The following is a 19,995-nucleotide window of genomic DNA, read 5'->3' on the forward strand; positions in this document are numbered from 1 at the left end:
ATAACAGATGCCCTTTTGGAATTCGATCAGCGGCGGCGATATTCCAGAGAAACATGGAAAGCTTACTGAAGTCGGTCCCACGCACAGTGGTCTTCCAGGGTGACATCTTGGTTATAGGTCGGGACACAAGTGAGCATCAGCAGAACCTGGAGGAGGTTCTTAGTCGACTCAACCGCGTGGGGCTCAGGTGAAAACGCTCGAAGTGCGTTTTCCTGGCGCCTGAAGTGGAATTCCTGGGGCGAAGAATCGTGGCAGATGGCATCAGGCCCACCGATTCAAAGACTGAGGCAATCGAGAACGCACTGAGGCCACAGAACGTGACGGAGCTGCGGTCGTTTCTAGGACTCCTGAACTATTTTGGTAACTTCTTACCGGGTGTTAGCACACTTAGAACCACTGCATGCCTTACTGCATAAAGGAGACGAATGGGTATGGGGCAAAAGCCAAGAAAAGGCCTTTGTAAAAGCTAGCAAATTGTTATGCTCAAACAAATTGCTTGTGTTGTATGTAAGCGTTTGGTACTAGCATGTGATGTGTCGTCGTATGGCGTCAGGTGTGTATTGCAACAAGCTAATGATTTTGGGAAATTGCAACCGGTTGTTTATGTATCCAGGAGTCTGTCTAAGGCTGAGAGAGCCTACAGCATGATTGAAAAAGAAGCATTAGTGTGTGTCTATGGGGTAAAGAAAATGCATCAATATCTGTTTGGGCTAAAATTTGAATTGGAAGCTGACCATAAGCCACTGAGATCCCTGTTTTCGAGAGTAAAGGGATAAAAATGCATTGGCCCGCATCCAGAGATGGGCGCTCACGTTGTCCGCATACAACTACACCATCCGCCACCGGCCAGGCGCAGAAAACTGTGCTGATGCTCTCAGTAGGCTGCCATTGCCCATCATGGAGGTGGAAATGGCGTAGCCCCCAAATTTAGTCATGGTTATGGAAGTATTTGCGAGTGAGCAATCGCCCGCCACAGCCTAACTGATTAGAACCTGGACAAGCCAGGACCCCTTACTGTCCCTAGTTTAAAAACTGTGTGCTTCACGGGATCTGGTCCAGTGTCCCAGTGGAAATGCAGTAAGAGATAAAGCCGGTCCAGCAGCGCAAAGATGAAATGTCTAGACAGGCAGCCTGCCTTCTGTGGGGAAATCGAGTAGTGGTCCCCAAGAAGGGCAGAGACACCTTCATCAATGACCTCCACAGTACCCACCCAGGCATCGTAATGATGAAAGCGATAGCCAGATCCCACGGGTGGTGGCCCGGTATCCATGCGGACTTGGAGTCCTGCGTACACAGATGTAAAACATGCTCGCAGTTAAGTAATGCACCCAGGGAGGCGCCACTAAGTTTATGGTCTTGGCCCTCCAAACCGTGGTCTGGGGTCCATGTCGACTATGCAGGCCTGTTCTTGGGTAAAATGTTCCTTGTGGTTGTAGATGCATACTCTAAATGGATTGAATGTGAGATAATGTCGGCAAGCACGTCCGCTGCCACCACTGAAAGCCTGCGGGCCATGTTTGCCACGCACGGACTACCCGACGTCCTTGTGAGCGACAACGGGCTATGCTTTAGCAGTGCCGAGTTCAAAGAATTAATGACCCGCAACGGGATCAAACATGTCACATCTGCCCCGTTCAAACCAGCATCCAAAGATCAGGCAGCGAGAGCAGTGCAAACTATCAAGCAGGGCTTGAAGAGGGTAACTGAAGGCTCACTGCAGTCTCGCCTATCCCGAGTCCTGCTCAGTTACCGCACGAGACCCCACTCGCTCACTGGGATCCCACCTGCTGAACTGCTCATGAAAAGGGCACTTAAGACAAGGTTCTCGTTAGTTCACCCTGATCGACATGAACAGGTAGAGAGCAGGCGGCTTCAACAAAGTACATATCATGATGGCGCTAATGTGTCAGGCGAAATTGAAATCAATGATCCTGTATTTGTATTAAATTATGGACAAGGTCCTAAGTGGCTTCCTGGCACTGTTGTGGCCAAAGAGGGGAACAGGGTGTTTTGGGTCAAACTTTCAAATGGACTCATTCACCGGAAACACTTGGACCAAATCAAACTCAGATTCACGGACTATCCTGAGCAACCCACCTTGGACCCTATCTTTTTTGACCCTGCAACATACACACCAGTGGCAACCGGCACCACGGCTGGCCATGAAACAGAACCCATCATCTGCAGCAGCCTAGCAGGACTCACCACACCAGGCAGCCCGACAAGGCCAACTGCACAGCAGCCCAGCGAGGGCCCAACAGACGGTTCACCAATACCAACATCTGCACCGAGACGATCAACCAGGCAAAGAAGGGCCCCAGATCGTCTCACCTTGTAAATAGTTACACTGTTGACTTGGGGCGGGGCAGGAGTGTTGTTATATATGTAAACTTGTATATACTTTGTACAGCCACCAGAGGGCTCATCCCTTGGAGTCCCAAGGGATCCCATAATCCCTTGGGAACACAGGTACTTAAGGAGGCCTCACAGGCTGGAGAGGCACTCTGGAGACCTGCAATAAAAGACTACGGTCACACTTTACTTTGAGCTCACAGTATCCAGTCAGACTCTTTCTTCATACATAACAACTAACACCGCCTATTTCCACCTCTGAAACATCGTCCGACTCCACTCTTGCTTCAGCCTTTGTTACCTCTAGTTTTGACTATTCCAATGTACTCCTGGTCGACCTCCCTAGTTCTACCCTCTGTAAACTTCAGGTCATCCAAAACTCTGTCACCTGTGTCCTAACTCTCTCAAAGTCCCGCTCACCCATCTCCCCTGTACTCGCTGACCTACATTGCCACCCCATTAAGCAACACCTTTATTTTTAAAATTATCCTCCTTGTTTTCAAATCCCATCATAGCCTCGCTCCTCCCCATCACTTCTTTATTAGCATCCCTGATTTTAATCACTCCACCATTGGCCGCCATGTCTTCAGCTGCCAAGGCCCTAAGCGCTGGAATTCCCTCCCTAAACCTCTCCTCCTCTCTATCATCCTTTAAGCACTCCTTAAAACCTACCCCTTTGACCAAGCTATTGGACATCTGCCCTAATGGCTCTGAAATTCCGGCCTCCCCAGGTCCGTACGGGAGCTATGCACATGCGCCGAAAACCAGCTTTTCCGATCTGTCAAGTTTCTGGCTTGACAGATGGCCGCATTTCGGGAGAAGGACATTCCCACGGCAGAGATTGGGCTATTTGCAGGATATTCTCTTGCCCTGCGAATGTCCTTAAAACTCTTGCGCCTGGTAAAAGCAGGCGCCTAGCCTACTTTTACTAGTGTGAGTTTAAAAACATAACAAACATATAAAAATAAAATTAAATATATATTTATGTTAAAAACCCTGGCCGCTCAAGTAATTTTATTTTAAACCATAATTAAAATTTTTTTTAAATCGGCATTTTTTTTTCCAAAAACATTTCTATCAACTTTAATTTCTATAATTTGTTTTTTGAATATTTTATGTTGTGTTTGGATGTGTTTCTCATTCATAGTAATAGGAGTTTTGGAGTTACGAAACTCCAATTACTATGAATGAGAAAATACTTTACCGTGATTGGGCATCTAGGCCCCCGTGACTCCTACCGACGTCCCAACTTGAATGCGCTCCGTTGCGCAAGAGGAGGCCTCAGGACCAGGATCTCTAGTGAGCGTTCAACCAAAAGGTAAGTGTGCATCTTTTCTCCTATTTTTAGTCGAACGCCTGCAGGAAAAAGAAACCTGGATTTCTGCACCAATATCTTATATGGCTCAGTGTCAAATTTTGTTTGATAACGCTCCTGTGAAGCGTCATAGGATGTTTTACTATGTTAAAGGCGCAATATATAAATGCAAGTTGTTGTAACTAATGTCAGAAATCTGCAGTGTTGCAAAAATGGGTGGATGTTTAGTATTGCATGATCTCATGTTGATTTCCAGCCACACCTGCACAAATTGCACTCCAATTTTGATGGCTGTCCAACCTTGGCTGATCTGTTCAGTCAATTAGTATTTCAGTACGTTAATCTGCTATGATCTATAAAATATGAATTCTCACTCAGCACAGCACAAAGATTGGAACAAATGCAGACAAAGGAGATTAGAGTTTAAACAACAGTGATCATTTATATGATTGATTTTCTAAGTTTATATATATATATAGATGTATGCAGACATTACAATTTATTGGTTGGTAAATGTCTCAAAAAACCATTAGAAATGTTATTGTAGTCTCCTTTGTTGATTCAGACAGCATAGTCTCGGAACCACATGAACTAAGTAGCTACCAAGTTCAGTCTCCAATCTGTGCTAATTTACCTGATCACAGCTGAGGCAGCATTTGGCTGAAGGGAAGGGAAGCTCCCGATGCAGTAATAGATACTGTAAGTGTACACATCGGGACATCAGCTGTGGTTAGGAATAGACTCAGTTGTGATGTCTTGCAAAATCAAATAGACTGCTGACAATCACTGTCAAGGCTCACACATGAATAATCAGTAGATGGATGAGCTACCACAGGATGACTGGCACCTGTGGAACCGTACCCCATTACAGTAGCTAATACTTTAATGGGCACAGGCTATGTGTAGGGAATGTAATTCTTCCTTGTGGACTACAATGATAAGTATGATCTTGAGGGAACAAAGGTTGAAGACAAAGCTCAACTGCTGCATCATTTGCTTTTTCATCCCACACACCAGTTCAGATACTTACGATCACGGGGAATTCGATATTGTTGGTGAGGATATAGCAGCAGTTGATTCACAGAGCATGAGAGCCGGAGGCATAGAAAGAGGGCGAGGATGTGCTACTTTTCTTGACTAAGAAGGCTGCTCATGGCTTTGGAGTTGGGGGACCCGCACCGCATAGCTACTTGACAGAAAGGAACATCACACCCATGTGCAGGCTCGGAGGTCAGTCTCCCAGGACGTTAGGCAATTTACAACTTTGACATAATTTGCTGGCACATCACTGAAACTTTTTTTTTGCAGGAATCAATGGAATGTGTGACAGCTTAACTGAAATCTACAACAGTCCCTCACCTGAGAACTGTCGCAGGGCCAGTCAGTGCCGCCACCTTGTGAAAGCACAGACTGCTGTCCTGGAAGCAGCAGCGGACAGAATAAATAACACCCTGCATACTGGGTTTCAAAACCTTGGGGTCTGTCTGGCTGCTGTCATTCTGATAGCTGCCATTGATCAATGGGGATGGAGATTTGGGGGCAAGTGGCATGGCAACAGCTGGAGGCAATCTGTCTCAGGTTGCCTAGCTTAGGACAGCAGCAAATGCCAGGCATCCAGCATATCCCCCAAGAGCATCATGCCAATGGAACATAGGAGACACCAGGTTGACTAGTTTGGAGCTGTAAAGATGCAGCCAGCTCCTCCCAGGAACAAGCTTCCATGAGAGGAGGGCCACCTCAGCTTCATGAACTTTTTAACCACAGGAGCAACCAACCACCTTTGGGGACACTGGCCCTCGGGTTGCACCGAGGAAAAGTACTAGACTAGGAGAAAGCAATGCACTTTTTGACACCCAGTGGACTCGCAATGCGAGGGAACAGTAGGGTTGCTTTTGGTGTTCCCAATATTAAAGGAGAATGTACTTATGGAAGTTGTGGCAAAGGTACACTGTGTTAAATAGATGAGAGCACTTAATTGCTAACTTGAATTCTAATGCCCCTTACAGCAGTTACTTAAGTGTTGAGTCCCACTTCAGAGACCCGAGCACAAATGTCTAGGCGGACACTCCAGCACACTATTGAGGGAGTGCTGCACTGTCAGAGTTGCTGTCTTTCAGATGAGACATTAAACCGAGGCCCTGTCTGCTCGCTCAGGTGGACGTAAAAGATCCCACAGCACTATTTTGAAGAGCAAGAGAGTTATCCCTGGTGTCCTGGCCAATATTTATCTCTCAACCAACATAACAAAAACAGATTACCTGGTCATTATCACATTACTGTTTGTGGGAGCTTGCTGTGCCAAAATTGTCTGCCACATTTCCTACATTACAACAGTGATTACACTTCAAAAAGTACTTCATTGGCTGTAAAACGCTTTGGGATGTCAAGTGGTCGTGAAAGGCGCTATATAAATGCAAGTCTTTTTTTTAAGTTCTTGGAGTGATAGCTGTCCTATTGCTCTCCCCCATGTTGATTTACCTTTAAAGCAGCTGGGGCCTCAGCTTCTGTTCTTGCAACTTTTACTAAACAGCAAGGCATTTGCCTCATCACCCACAAGCCATTCATTCATTTGAATATCTTCTTTGAAGAGCCCAAGGAGGGCAGAATTCACAAGGCCAAATGCTCATTGTGAACAAGAAGCTGGGAGTAGAATAGAGGATCGAGCTATGCCCAGATGAATGGTGAAGAACATCACTTTCTTGGCTGAGGAGCCTGGGCACCCAAGATATCAAAGGCCCATTTTGCAAAGGAGCAATGATTAGGAATGTGCAGACAGTAGACAATTTCTATACCTATAGTTTGTGAGATGAGAAGTCCACCAAACAAAATAGTAGAGACCCAGTTGTGCCTGGGGTGAGGATTCCCTCCACTGAAAGATCCTCCTGCTTTTGCTCAGTTGACACCTGGCACATCTCTGAAGGCTAGTACACCAAGCAAGTTGAGGGATACCAACCTCCAATTAGGAAAATATGGGCTTCATCTTTGGGGTCCAGATCAGGGAAGCAACCCCCAAGAAAGCAGAGCATTTTGTCTCTTACAGGGGGACAAGGGATATTTGTTGGGGATGGGGGTGCTTGGACAATGCCCCCACAGCAAGCTGGGCAGACTGAGATTTTCCAGTTGCCCGAGGCAAACGATTACTGGAGATGCATCCAGTTGCCCTACGCAAATGTGGTTCTCTCCCATTGATCCCACAAACTTCAGTGGGGTTGGCACTAATGGACACTGACAGTTATGGATTTGTAATATTTAAACTGTAGTGGGATATTTCATGTTGGTTAAAATACAAATGAATGCAATGAAACCATATTCTTAATGGAAAATCATCTTGTACTTCAGGTGCAGTAATTAAGCCGAATTGAAATGGAGTTAAACACCACTAACCAGATACTCAGTTCCATGAACATTGTTGAGTTCTGAATTACTTGATGTTCATGGATTGCTGATACGATACATCAGAGATGACAGCTAAAGGAGTAGTGGAAGAATTCTGGACAGAGGTTGTGCCAATTTTGTGTGAACTGTGTGGCATTTTGGCTAACCAGAAATACCTTCATCCTACATCATCATGTTTAATGACCAATTGTGACAGTTTATTACCTGAAGTCCTAAAGGTTGCTGCGGCAATTCATTCTTACACAGCAGGTTTATCGCAGATACAGGCAGGCCTTTAGTGGCATTATTTGATCACTTGATTACTGGAAAGATGAATGAACTTTCATTTATATAGCACCTTTCACTTACTCAGGATGTCCCAAGACCTCAGTCCATGGCTTTGTTTTTGAAGTTAAGGCCCTGTTATATAGGCAAACACCGTAACCAATTGTGTGCAACAAAGATCCCAGAAACAGAAAATCTGTTTTTAGTGGTGCTATATGAAGAAGGAATGTTGACCGAGGCTCCAGGAAAACTCCTGCTCTTCATAGCATAGTGCCATACTTTTAAAAAAAAAAACAGACGAACAGGTAGATGGGGTTTAACGTCTTAGCCAAACGACAGCATCTCTGACCATGCTGCACACTCTCTGTACAATCCTACTATCCAAAGTGGGGCTTGAAGCCATAATCTAACACAGAAGCAAGATGCTACCAACTAAGCCAAGGTGACACGATTGGAGAGTAGGCTTATTCCTCTACTAATCCAGGTGGTATATGTTGTTCTGTGTTAAATTGAAGACATTATTTTACTAATGTGCTGGGCTATTGGCCACACTGCCAAAGTAAGTCGCCAGGAAGTGCTTTGGAGAGGCCAGTAGAATTAGGATTCAGCCTTTGATGGCTTTTTCTTTGGGGAATTGGTTGAGACAGAACTTCCAGGTGCCCCAAAAATGGCCTGTGATATCAGGAATTAACTCATCCTCAGCCTGGTTTACACACAGCAGCCAGTTTGCCTGCATTAACTAGCCAGACAAGCCATTAAACCAGAGGGTCCAGGCAGGGGCCTTATCCAAAATTGCAAGCACTAACCGAAAATATCTCCCCCTTTTACAAGGGAGCTGATTGGCCCTTCAACAAAAACTGCAGTGATTCTGCAGTATTTACCCCAAATATAACCGCTACCCTTTAAGGCTTGTGGATCAACTGTTTGATTTTCCATCACTTTTTGGGGCACACGATGGTCCCCCAATTTCAACATGCAAAGGCTGAAACGCTTTGCTTCAGAAAATTACAATTACAGCAGAGTACTTAAAAATAGAACAATTTATGGCAAGCAATCAGCTTGTGAGCAGTGCACTTCAAAAAGTATTAACATTTCTATGGCAACTGAAATCAGACATGGTGCTACTAAGGTCAGTGGTAATAAGGATTGGGAAGACTCAAGTGTATTTGAAATAGGAGGGATAATGGTTCATGCAAACACTCTTGGATGAGCTGCTTTCCAAGGGCTCTGACAGCTCGGGACAGTGGTGGTTGATGTTATTCTTGCTCTTCCCCCACCTCCTGCTGCCCAGCTAATTAAGGATCATCCATCATTATGGAAAAATTATGCAATATACAGCAGACAACTGCAAGTCTGGATACACAGTTAGGGCTGTACTCGAGCTCCTCCAGAACAGTCCAGTCTGCTCAATTACGTTTCTGGTGGCGGCATGGCTCTCCGTGTAGGTCAGCTCTGCAGCTGCACCGAGGTTCCTGACAGCAGTCATGAGCCATGTGTGAAGGTGATCTCCCTTCTTGCCTGTGACCTTACAGCCTGCTTGGAATAAAAGGTGGCACAAAGGAAAGTGCAGAATCAATGAACCATGACTACTGCCAGGAAATCAGGCACAGATCTGCATGATGCTCTGGCTGTGATCACAAACAAGATGGACATTGATTGAGTGGAATCCCTTTCTATTAAGATGTCAGGATGGTGACAGAGTATGCAAAACAATGAGTGCATTCAATAGCACCTTGCACCTCAAGGAAGCCTCTAGTGCAAGTGTACCCAAATACACTCTTTTCCTACTTCACTCTGTCGATTGGGAAAAGAGGTACGTGTTCCTCCTAGCACTGAGCGCTTCAGTGACTTTCCTGCTACAACGGTGAACAGAAAACCTGCTGCAGCCAATTCCCACCCTTAACCTTCTCAGCTCCAGTAAATATGACTAGTTGTAATTTTTAAATTTTACATTTTCATGCTAGCCATATGATTGCAACTTTGTGGTTCGAAAACACTTCATAATGGGACTTCCAAAGCTGCATACAATACTTTAATGGATGTCTTGTAAAGATTCATTACTTCCTTGTATTTGATGTAAAACAAAATCATTTAAGTGGTACAGGTATTAAGAAAATCAGTATGATTCACAAGCATTAAACATGGAGAACACACTACATGTTTTGGAAGTACAGCATTGCTTCAAAGTGCAGGGTACAAATTTTCCGAAACTTCATGAAGGAAGAGATCAATTAAAACCCTGCAATTACTTTGAAAGGATCAATACATTCTGCAACTTTAATTTCCAAACTCAAAAAACTTAACATGAAACTTTTACATTGTACAACTGTACTATATATCCCGATCAGAGATTGCCCAGTAAACTACAGCAGACAGTGCAATGATAACCTCCAGTCACAACATTTCACAGCATCAGTACATTACCCTTGACATTTTTGAAAGTGCAACAGTTACTACCATAATTAGTAAAGCAATGCAGAAAACTTAGCAAACACATTATGAAAGACGATAGCACACCTGCAATGGTAAAACCCCATCAATTCATATTGTATCAGTTCTGTATGTATTGAAATTGGAAAGCTAAGTCTGGGGCTGAGGAAAGGCTCAAAGCTTCTGCTCAATGTAAATAAACCATTGCTTTAGTTCAAGAGATCATCAATATGTCTCCATAGTGTCATTTTGTTGCACTATATTGTAATTATACATCTCTTGCAACTGAGCCTTTTAGCGACATACACGTATCTGTAACAATGAAAATTATATAAATAAATGGTAGAATCTATAAACACTATGCAAATAAGTTAGTTCTAAGCTGTGTGATTGTGTCCAGGTTTGCATCTGAACTACATTTGATTTGTTCAACAGCAAACAAAAAAAAATGTAACAGCAAACATGTTGAAATACATGGAGCGAAGTTTGAGCAGCAACAGGGTCAAAACTGACCAGTAACATGTCCAAGATCCATATTTGTAGATTATATACATCGGTGCAACTTGGTGCCTTTTAAAGGTAGAATAACATTTTGAAGGGAGTGTAAAATTATGCTCTAAAATGTTCTTTAAAAATCAGATAAAAATCAAGTGGAACAACATCCTTTGACAGGCAAGAAAACAAAGACAATAAAATAAACTAAGTGATTTACTTCAGCGCTCAAACCATTGATTAGTTAAATACAGGGGTTTGTTCTAGCTTGTAGTCCTTCCTTATTTTCTGTAACTGCTCATTTCTCAACACTGCAAAATGAGCTGGTTTGGCGCAGGTGGCTTTTAGTCCCCTTTATACATGTACAAAAATGCACTGGCCTCCTCTGTACATGAACCAACACTCCAAACACAAGCCCTGGATCGTCACTGCTACTGCATAAATGATCAGAATTTGAATTAGTTACCGAGCTAGGTGTAGGATGATTTTTTTTTAAGATTGGCGAACTCGAGGAGAAAAAAAAGTGAACAGTTTAAAAAGTTATTTTAAGAAAATGATAACCCAGTTTCACTGGCAAACTCATTGAAATCAGGCACCATCACAGATGGCACAGACAGGAAATACTATACAATGAAGACAATGTGTTTCATCAAGAGTGCTGCAAGCTCATAATGCAGCATTAATTTAAGTCAATAATTTGTCCATTTCCAGCAGTACAATATGGTCAGTCAGTCGACTTCCGTTGAAAATAAGAGGAGATCTTGCGCATTGAAGCTGGAGTCTGCAGAACAAAAAAAAGCAACTTGTTATGTGAACTTTGCCAAACAAGCAACAACCTTTGGAAATGAATCAACACCTGTTTCACGATTTGGTCGCTAGTTTAAATGGGGAGTGCCAATGGCATCAGCAAATTGATCAGACTGAGATGAGGCATGCAAGGGAGGTAAGCAGTCATTGACCTGGAGAGCTTTATTCACATGTGCGTGTGGCAGACTCGAACAACGTTCATGCCATATTTTAACCAAAAAATAAATAAAACTCAAGGCAGTTCATACACGTGAAATCAGACATTATTCAGCATCTGGCAAATGTTATAAATACATAGCAGAATTCTTCACCATTAGTAATTTTCTCTGGGGAGGAGGAAATGCAATAAAAAAATCCAAACTAATGGAGTGATTTTTTTTACAAAGGTATTAATAGGGATTCTAAAATTTAGTGCACAAAATTGAGAGATTGAACCTGTAGAGCATTTGGAAAGGAGCACCTTCAGTACTGAAGGTGTGAAATATGAAAATCCCCCATGCATGGCTACTAGGTTAAGAGTGTAAAACAGCAAATTTTGAATGTTGATCAAAGCTTAAAGCCTGATTTGAGCATTGGAACCCCCGAGGTTTACTTCCTAATCACTATCCCATGAGCAGTATTTGATTTCAAGATGGCAGTACCCGTTATAATCTAGTACACAGTGCTGCAGTCAATTACTTACTGGTGAGCCTGTTGTATTCTTTTCTTCCCTTTTCTTCGTCGTTGGACTCCGTGAGGCTGCAGGACTGTGGGATGATCTCCCCATCCTAACGCCCATTTCAAGTTTCTGTTTCTCCCCCAGTTCTGCAAGCCAGTTTGGCTTTTGAGGAGAGCGGTTTTCTTTGTCCAGAATCTCAGGTCTATGTTTGTATTGGAGCTTGCAGGAAGAGGAAGAAGCTTCCAGGCCTGGAATGGGGAAAGAGCTTGCCGGAGAGAATTTTTCCCGAGTGCTGCAATCACAGCTTTTCATCCCTTTATCTTCTGTACTTTCCATAGATGAGTTTTTCTTAATCTGCTCCTCCGAGCAACAGATATCAACTTTACATCTTTTAGAAACAGGACTGAGTTCTTCTGCAAACCTGCAGTCGTCTTCATTTTTACTACTGTTCATTACTGACCCACCACTAGTGTCCAATCTCCTTTTAACTTTCTTCTCTGAAACCTGGATGCTTTCAGTGGCCAAGTCATTTTTTGATGGACTTTGTACAACTGGGCCCAGCACTATCCTGGGTGAAGTACTGGGGGCATCAGAGAGAGAGGTAGGAGTGCTGGGGCTCTTAATCATCCATTTCTTGATTGACATTTTCCCAGAGATAGAATTTGGTGAAGTGGAACTTGACTGAGCAAGCTGATGTGTATAATTCTTGCCCAAGGAACTCTGAGCCGCAGAGGTGGGTGTACTGGAAGAGAGAGGCAGGTCTCCATTGACATTGGGGGCACATGCAGCTTGCTGTGGTGATGGCAGATTGGGGCCTACGACCATCATTGATGTTTTTGGAGGAGTATTGTGCATTGGTCGAATGACAGCATCTGTTAAAAGCAAGAGGTTAAAACTTACTAAAATTCACAACATTCAAAATTAATATAGCAACTACTATAAAAAAGTTGCTAATTTATAAATTCTGCAGGCAGAATGGTCATGTTAGAGAAAGTATCCTGGAATGCACCTGCAAGTACATAAATGTAACATGCTGCAAGTTTGTACAATTTTGTGCAAAGCGTCTGCAAAAGTTGCCTTCACTGGCACACCAATTCATAACAAAACTCTGATTTGTTTAAAAAGACTTGGTGGCTAAAATTGCCTACCCCTCTATAAGCTGAGGCAGTAATGGAGCAGAGTGGCCTTACCGACTGGGGGCAGATGGATGGGACGACCCATCCGAAATTGCCCCCAGGCCAGAAGCGGCAGGAGTAGGTTACTGCACCTTCTGTGTTCTCGCCGCATCGGGCACGCGCCTACCCCCGTGCAGAATCGACACTGAAAGGGGAGGTCGTGCTGTCGATTACTCCATTTTATTTTTTGTCAGTCGGCCGCCAATTATGACCACAGGTTCGGGCAAGCAGCATGGCACCTCGCTTGGGTGCCGGGCCACTGGCCTAGCTGAAACCCTCCCTGGTGACCTAACTAAAAACTTGGCAGTGTTCGCAGTGGCCCTACCCTTCAACTGAAGGGGAGAGACGTTGTGACGCGCTAGCGTGACATGTTAGAAAAACACAGCACATCCACGTTGCGCTGACATCATCAGCGACCCGCTGCCGACTGGTCAGGGCGGCCGATCCACTGTAAGGGCACTTTCGCCCCGACATACACAAAAAACAAGTGCTGAATTTCAATCGGATCTCTGACCCATGAATTAGGGCGGAGGAAAACTTAAGTGCACCGTTTGGGACGGAGGGCAATTTTGGCCCCTTGGTTTAGTCAGTTCTTTACTCTTGTACGTCGCTGAGCACAACACAGCAAGTTACACCAACCAGTCCCAATTACACGTTGATTAGTTCATTTCTGCTCAGCCGACCATGTCCAACACTTTCCTCTCCACAATGAGAGATAATCATCTAAACACATTACAATCAAGACTGGAGGATTCAAGTCGTAAGCAGCTACGGGACTCTCAACCTAGAACACCTTCATTCGGAGATTCTCATCATTATAGTGCTCAATGGCTCATGAATATATTTAATAGTAGAAAAAGGAATATATTAATATTGTATTTTGTGAAGTAAAAACATACAAAATGGAAAAGTACAGCAGGGCCAGACAGCATTTGAAGAAGACAGACAGGTTAAATATTTGGAATGCAATGCTTTGTGTTCTGAAGGGTCACTGCCAAAACATTAACCTAGTTTTCTCGTTCACATGTCGAATGACAGCTAGTAACACATAACCTGCTTCTATTTTGTGTTTTGTTTGGAACACTGTCCTTGCGCGTACGTGCCCATAGGGCCCCCGCAAGTTCTGGGTACAGGCATGCGAAGCGCATGCGTCGAAACCTGGAACTTGCGATCTGTCAATGCCTCCGAAGATGAAGGGCCTCCATGGGCGGAGCGTTGGGCTATTTGCCCAGCTTTAGTCCAACGAATGCTCTTGAAATTCTTATGACTGATAAAAGCAAGCCTTGCACCTGCTTTCATCAGCGCAAGACTTTTAAAGGACAGAAAAATGTTTTTTTTCCCCAATAATTTAAACATTTAAAATCCTATTAAATAATGTAAGTTAATTTTCAGACTCTTTAAAATGTTAAAAAAATAAAAATCAGAAAATTGACGGGGGGGGGGGGGGGGGGGGGGGAAGAAACTTAAAAAAAAAATCACCATCACGAGAGAAAAAGTACTAGGCAAACTAATGAGACTAAAGGTGGTCAAGTCCCCTGGACCTGATGGCCTGCATCCTAGGGTCTTAAAAGAAGTGGTTGCAGAGATAGTGGATGCATTGGGTGTAATCTACCAAAATTCCCTGGATTCCGGAGATATCCCAGCGGATTGGAAAACTGCAAATCTAACACCCCTGCTTAAGAAAGCAGGAAACTATAGACCAGTTAGCCCAACATCTGCCATTGAGAAAATACTGGAATACATTAAGGAAGTAGGAGCACAACATTGAGAAAATCATAATACAGGCAAGCAGAGTCAGCATGGGAAATCATGTTTGACAAATTTGCTTGAGTTCTTAGAGAATGTAATGAGCAGGGTGGATAAAGTGGTGAATAGCACGTTTAGTGAGTTGGTCACACCGCAGGAAAAGGTTACTCAGGCAGATAGGGATTGGGTGACCATCAGGCAGAGCAGCAGAAGGAAGGTAGTGCAGGGGTCCCATGCGGTCATCCCCCTCCAAAGCAGATACACCACCTTGGGTGCTGTTGGGGGGGGGGGGGGGGGGGATAATTCATAAGGGGAGGGCAGCAGCAGCCAAGTTCATGGCACCATGGGTGACTCTGCTGCACAGGAGGGCAGGAAAGAGTGGGAGAGCGATAGTGGTAGGGGATTCTATTGTAAGGGGAATAGACAGCCATTTTTGCATCCGCAATCAAGACTCCAGGATGGTATGTTACCTCCCTGGTGCAAAGGTCAAGGATGTCTCGGAGCTGCTGCAGCGCATTCTGGAGGGGGAGGGTGACCAGCCAGTTGTCGTGGTGCATGTAGATACCAAAGATATAGGTAAAAAATGGGATGAGGTCCTACAAGCTGAATTTAGGGAGCTAGGAGTTAAATTAAAAAGCAGGACCTCAAAAAGATAGTAATCTCAGGTAGTAATCACGTGCTAGTCAGAGTAGAAATAGCAGGATAGCTAAGATGAATACGTGGCTTGAGGAGTGGTGCAGGAAGGAGGGATTCAAATTCCTGGGACATTGGAACCGGTTCTGGGGGAGGTGGGACAAGTACAAACCGGACGGTTTGCACCTGGGCAGGACCGGAACCAATGTCCTAGGGGGAGTGTTTGCTAGTGCTGTTGGGTATGGGTTAAATTAATATGGCAGGAGGATGGGAACCTATGCAGGGAGACAAAGGGAAGTAAAATGGGGTAGAAGCAAAAGACAGAAAGAAGAAATGTAAAAGCAGAGGGCAGAGAAACCCAAGGCAAAAATCAAAAAAGGCCACATTACAGCAAAATTCTAAAGGGACAAAGTGTGTTAAAAAGACAAGACTGAAGGCTCTGTGCCTCAATGAGAGGAGTATTCGTAATATGGTGGACGAATTAACTGCGCAGGCAACTATTAACGAATTATATAATTGGAATTACGGAGACATGGCTCCAGGGTGACCAAGGCTGGGAACTCAACATCCAGGGGTATTCAACATTCAGGAAGGATAGACAGAAAGGAAAAGGAGGTGGGGTAGCATTGCTGGTTAAAGAGGAAATTAACGCAATAATAAGGAAGGTCATTAGCTTGGATGATGTGGAATCTGTATGGGTAGAGCTGCGGAATACCAAAGGGCAGAAACGCTCGTGGGAGTTGTGTACAGACCACCAAAAAGTAATAGTGAGGTTGGGGACAGCATCAAGCAAGAAATTAGGGATGCGTGCAATAAAGCAACAGCAGTTATCATGGGAGACTTTAATCTCCATATAGATTGGGCTAACCAAACTGGTAGCAATATGGTGGAGAAGGATTTCCTGGAGTGCATTAGGGATGGTTTTCTCGACCAAAATGTCAAGAAATCGCAGGATAGCGCAGATGAATACGTGGCTTGAGCAGTGGTGCAGCAGGGAGGGATTCAAATTCCTGGGGCATTGGAACCAGTTCTGGGGGAGGTGGGACCAGTACAAACCGGATGGTCTGCACCTGGGCAGGACCGGAACCAATGTCCTAGGGAGAGTGTTTGCTAGGGCTGGTGGGGAGGAGTTAAACTAATATGGCAGGGGATGGGAACCAATGCAGGGAGACAGAGGGAAACAAAAGCAAAAGACAGAAAGGAGATGAGGAAAAGTGGAGGGCAGAGAAACCCAAGGCAAAAAACAAAAAGGGCCACTGTACAGCAAAATTCTAAAAGGACAAAGGGTGTTTAAAAAAACAAGCCTGAAGGCTTTGTGTCTTAATGCAAGGAGTATCTGTAATAAGATGGATGAATTAACTGTGCAAATAGATGTTAACAAATATGATGTGATTGGGATTACAGAGACGTGGCTCCAGGATAATCAGGGCTGGGAACTCAACATTCAGGAAGGATAGAATAAAAGGAAAAGGAGGTGGGGTAGCATTGCTGGTTAAGGAGGAGATTAATGCAATAGTTAGGAAGGATATTAACTTGGATGATGTGGAATCTATATGGGTAGAGCTGCAGAACACCAAAGGGCAAAAAACGTTAGTGGGAGTTGTGTACAGACCTCCAAACAGTAGTAGTGATGTTGGGGAGGGCATCAAACAGGAAATTAGGGGTGCATGCAATAAAGGTGCAGCAGTTATAATGGGTGACTTTAATATGCACATAGATTGGGCTAACCAAACTGGAAGCAATACGGTGGAGGAGGATTTCCTGGAGTGCATAAGGGCTGGTTTTCTAGACCAATATGTCGAGGAACCAACTAGGGGGGAGGCCATCTTAGACTGGGTGCTGTGTAATGAGAGAGGATTAATTAGCAATCTCGTTGTGCGAGGCCCCTTGGGGAAGAGTGACCATAATATGGTGGAATTCTGCATTAGGATGGAGAATGAAACAGTTAATTCAGAGACCATGGTCCAGAACTTAAAGAAGGCTAACTTTGAAGGTATGAGGCGTGAATTGGCTAGGATAGATTGGCGAATGATACTTAAGGGGTTGACTTGTGGATGGGCAATGGCAGACATTTAGAGACCGCATGGATGAACTACAACAATTGTACATTTCCTGTCTGGCATAAAAATAAAAAAGGGAAGGTGGCTCAACCGTGGCGATCAAGGGAAATCAGGGATAGTATTAAAGCCAAGGAAGTGGCAGACAAATTTTCCAGAAATTAGCAGCGAACCCGGGGACTGGGAGAAATTTAGAACTCAGCAGAGGAGGACAAAGGGTTTGATTAGGGCAGGGAAAATGGAGTACGAGAAGAAGCTTGCAGGGAACATTAAGACGGATTGCAAAAGTTTCGATAGATATGTAAAGAGAATAAGGTTAGTAAAGACAAACGTAGGTCCCCTGCAGTCAGAATCAGGGGAAGTCATACCGGGAAACAAAGAAATGGCGGACCAATTGAACAAGTACTTAGGTTCGATATTCACTAAGGAGGACACAAACAACCTTCCGGATATAAAAGGGGTCAGAGGGTCTAGTAAGGAGGAGGAACTGAGGGAAATCCTTATTAGTCGGGAAATTGTGTTGGGGAAATTGATGGGATTGAAGGCCGATAAATCCCCAGGGCCTGATGGACTGCATCCCAGAGTACTTAAGGAGGTGGCCTTGGAAATAGCAGATGCATTGACAGTCATTTTCCAACATTCCATTGACTCTGGATCAGTTCCTAGCGAGTGGAGGGTAGCCAATGTAACCCCACTTTTTAAAAAAAGGGTGAGAGAAAACAGGGAATTATAGACCAGTCAGCCTGACATTGGTAGTGGGTAAAATGATGGAATCAATTATTAAGGATGTCATAGCAGCGCATTTGGAAAGAGGTGACATGATAGGTCCAAGTCAGCATGGATTTGTGAAAGGGAAATCATGCTTGACAAATCTTCTGGAACTTTTTGAGGATGTTTCCAGTAGAGTGGACAAGGGAGAACCAGTTGATGTGGTGTGTTTGGACTTTCAGAAGGCTTTCGACAAGGTCCCACACAAGAGATTAATGTGCAAAGTTAAAGCACATGGGATTGGGGGGTAGTGTGCTGACATGGATTGAGAACTGGTTGTCAGACAGGAAGCAAAGAGTAGGAGTAAATGGGGACTTTTCAGAATGGCAGGCAGTGACTAGTGGGGTACCGCAAGGTTCTGTGCTGGGGTCCCAGCTGTTTACACTGTACATTAATGATTTAGACGAGGGGATTAAATGTAGTATCTCCAAATTTGCAGATGACACTAAGTTGGGTGGCAGTGTGAGCTGCGAGGGGGATGCTATGAGGCTGCAGAGCGACTTGGATAGGTTAGGTGAGTGGGCAAATGCATGGCAGATGAAGTATAATGTGGATAAATGTGAGGTTATCCACTTTGGTGGTAAAAACAGAGAGACAGACTATTATCTGAATGGTGACAGATTATGAAAAGGGGAGGTGCAACGAGACCTGGGTGTCATGGTACATCAGTCATTGAAGGTTGGCATGCAGGTACAGCAGGCGGTGAAGAAAGCAAATGGCATGTTGGCCTTCATAGCGAGGGGATTTGAGTACAGGGGCAGGGAGGTGTTGCTACAGTTGTACAGGGCCTTGGTGAGGCCACACCTGGAGTATTGTGTACAGTTTTGGTCTCCTAACCTGAGGAAGGACATTCTTGCTATTGAGGGAGTGCAGCGAAGGTTCACCAGACTGATTCCCGGGATGGCGGGACTGACCCATCAAGAAAGACTGGATCAACTGGGCTTGTATTCACTGGAGTTCAGAAGAATGAGAGGGGACCTCATAGAAATGTTTAAAATTCTGACGGGGTTCGACAGGTTAGATGCAGGAAGAATGTTCCCAATGTTGGGGAAGTCCAGAACCAGAGGTCACAGTCTAAGGATAAGGGGTAAGCCATTTAGGACCGAGATGAGGAGAAACTTCTTCACCCAGAGAGTGGTGAACCTGTGGAATTCTCTACCACAGAAAGTTGTTGAGGCCAATTCACTAAATATATTCAAAAAGGAGTTAGATGTAGTCCTTACTACTCAGGGGATGAAGGGGTATGGCGAGAAAGCAGGAATGGGGTACTGAAGTTGCATGTTCAGCCATGAACTCATTGAATGGCGGTGCAGGCTCGAAGGGCCGAATGGCCTACTCCTGCACCTATTTTCTATGTTTCTATGGAACCAACTAGAGGGCAGGTCATCCTAGACTGGGTGATGTGTAATGAGAAAGGACTAGTTAGCAATCTTGTTGTGTGAGGCCCCTTGGGGAAGAGTGACGATAATATGGTAGAATTCTTTATTAAGATGGAGAGTGACATAGTTAATTCTTAGACTGGGTCCTGAACTTAAGGAAAGGTTACTTCGATGGTGAGACGTGAATTGGCTAGAATAGACTGGCGAATGATACTTAAAAGGGTTGACGGTGGATAGGCAATGGCAGAAATTTCAAGATCACATGGATGAACTTAAACAATTGTACATCCCTGTCTGGAGTAAAAATAAAACGGGGAAGGTGGCTCAACCGTGGCTAACAAGGGAAATTAAGGATTGTGTTAAATCCAAGGAAGAGGCATATAAATTGGCCAGAAAAAGCAGCAAACCTGAGGACTAGGAGAAATTTAGAATTCAGCAGAGGAGGTCAAAGGGTTTAATTAGGAGAGGGAAAAGAGAGTATGAGAGGAAGCTTGCTGGGAACATAAATACTGACTGCAAAAGC

At 44.4% G+C, this 19,995-nt stretch overlaps 1 protein-coding gene and 1 long non-coding RNA gene across 4 annotated transcripts in view; one reads left to right on the forward strand and one right to left on the reverse strand.

The window, feature by feature from the left end:
- Nucleotides 1-3,610: 3,610 nt before the first annotated feature.
- The window catches only part of LOC139273114 (uncharacterized), a 28,490-nt gene continuing 12,105 nt past the window's right edge, over nt 3,611-19,995 (forward strand). For both annotated transcript variants that reach the window (XR_011595020.1, XR_011595019.1), the window contains exons 1-3: nt 3,611-3,670; nt 4,685-4,897; nt 10,961-11,192. This is a non-coding gene — a long non-coding RNA (uncharacterized lncRNA). The remainder of the gene's footprint in view (nt 3,671-4,684; nt 4,898-10,960; nt 11,193-19,995) is intronic.
- dtl (denticleless E3 ubiquitin protein ligase homolog (Drosophila)) overlaps nt 9,573-19,995 on the reverse strand; it is a 43,474-nt gene continuing 33,051 nt past the window's right edge. For both annotated transcript variants that reach the window (XM_070889509.1, XM_070889508.1), the window contains 2 exons: nt 11,739-12,586; nt 9,573-11,030 (listed from right to left, as the gene is read on the reverse strand). In XM_070889509.1, coding sequence (XP_070745610.1) covers nt 10,974-11,030; nt 11,739-12,586 — 905 coding nt within the window. In that variant the 3' untranslated portion in view covers nt 9,573-10,973. The remainder of the gene's footprint in view (nt 11,031-11,738; nt 12,587-19,995) is intronic.

The sequence above is a fragment of the Pristiophorus japonicus genome, chromosome 9, assembly GCF_044704955.1.
Source record: "Pristiophorus japonicus isolate sPriJap1 chromosome 9, sPriJap1.hap1, whole genome shotgun sequence".
Classification (NCBI taxonomy): domain Eukaryota; kingdom Metazoa; phylum Chordata; class Chondrichthyes; family Pristiophoridae; genus Pristiophorus; species Pristiophorus japonicus.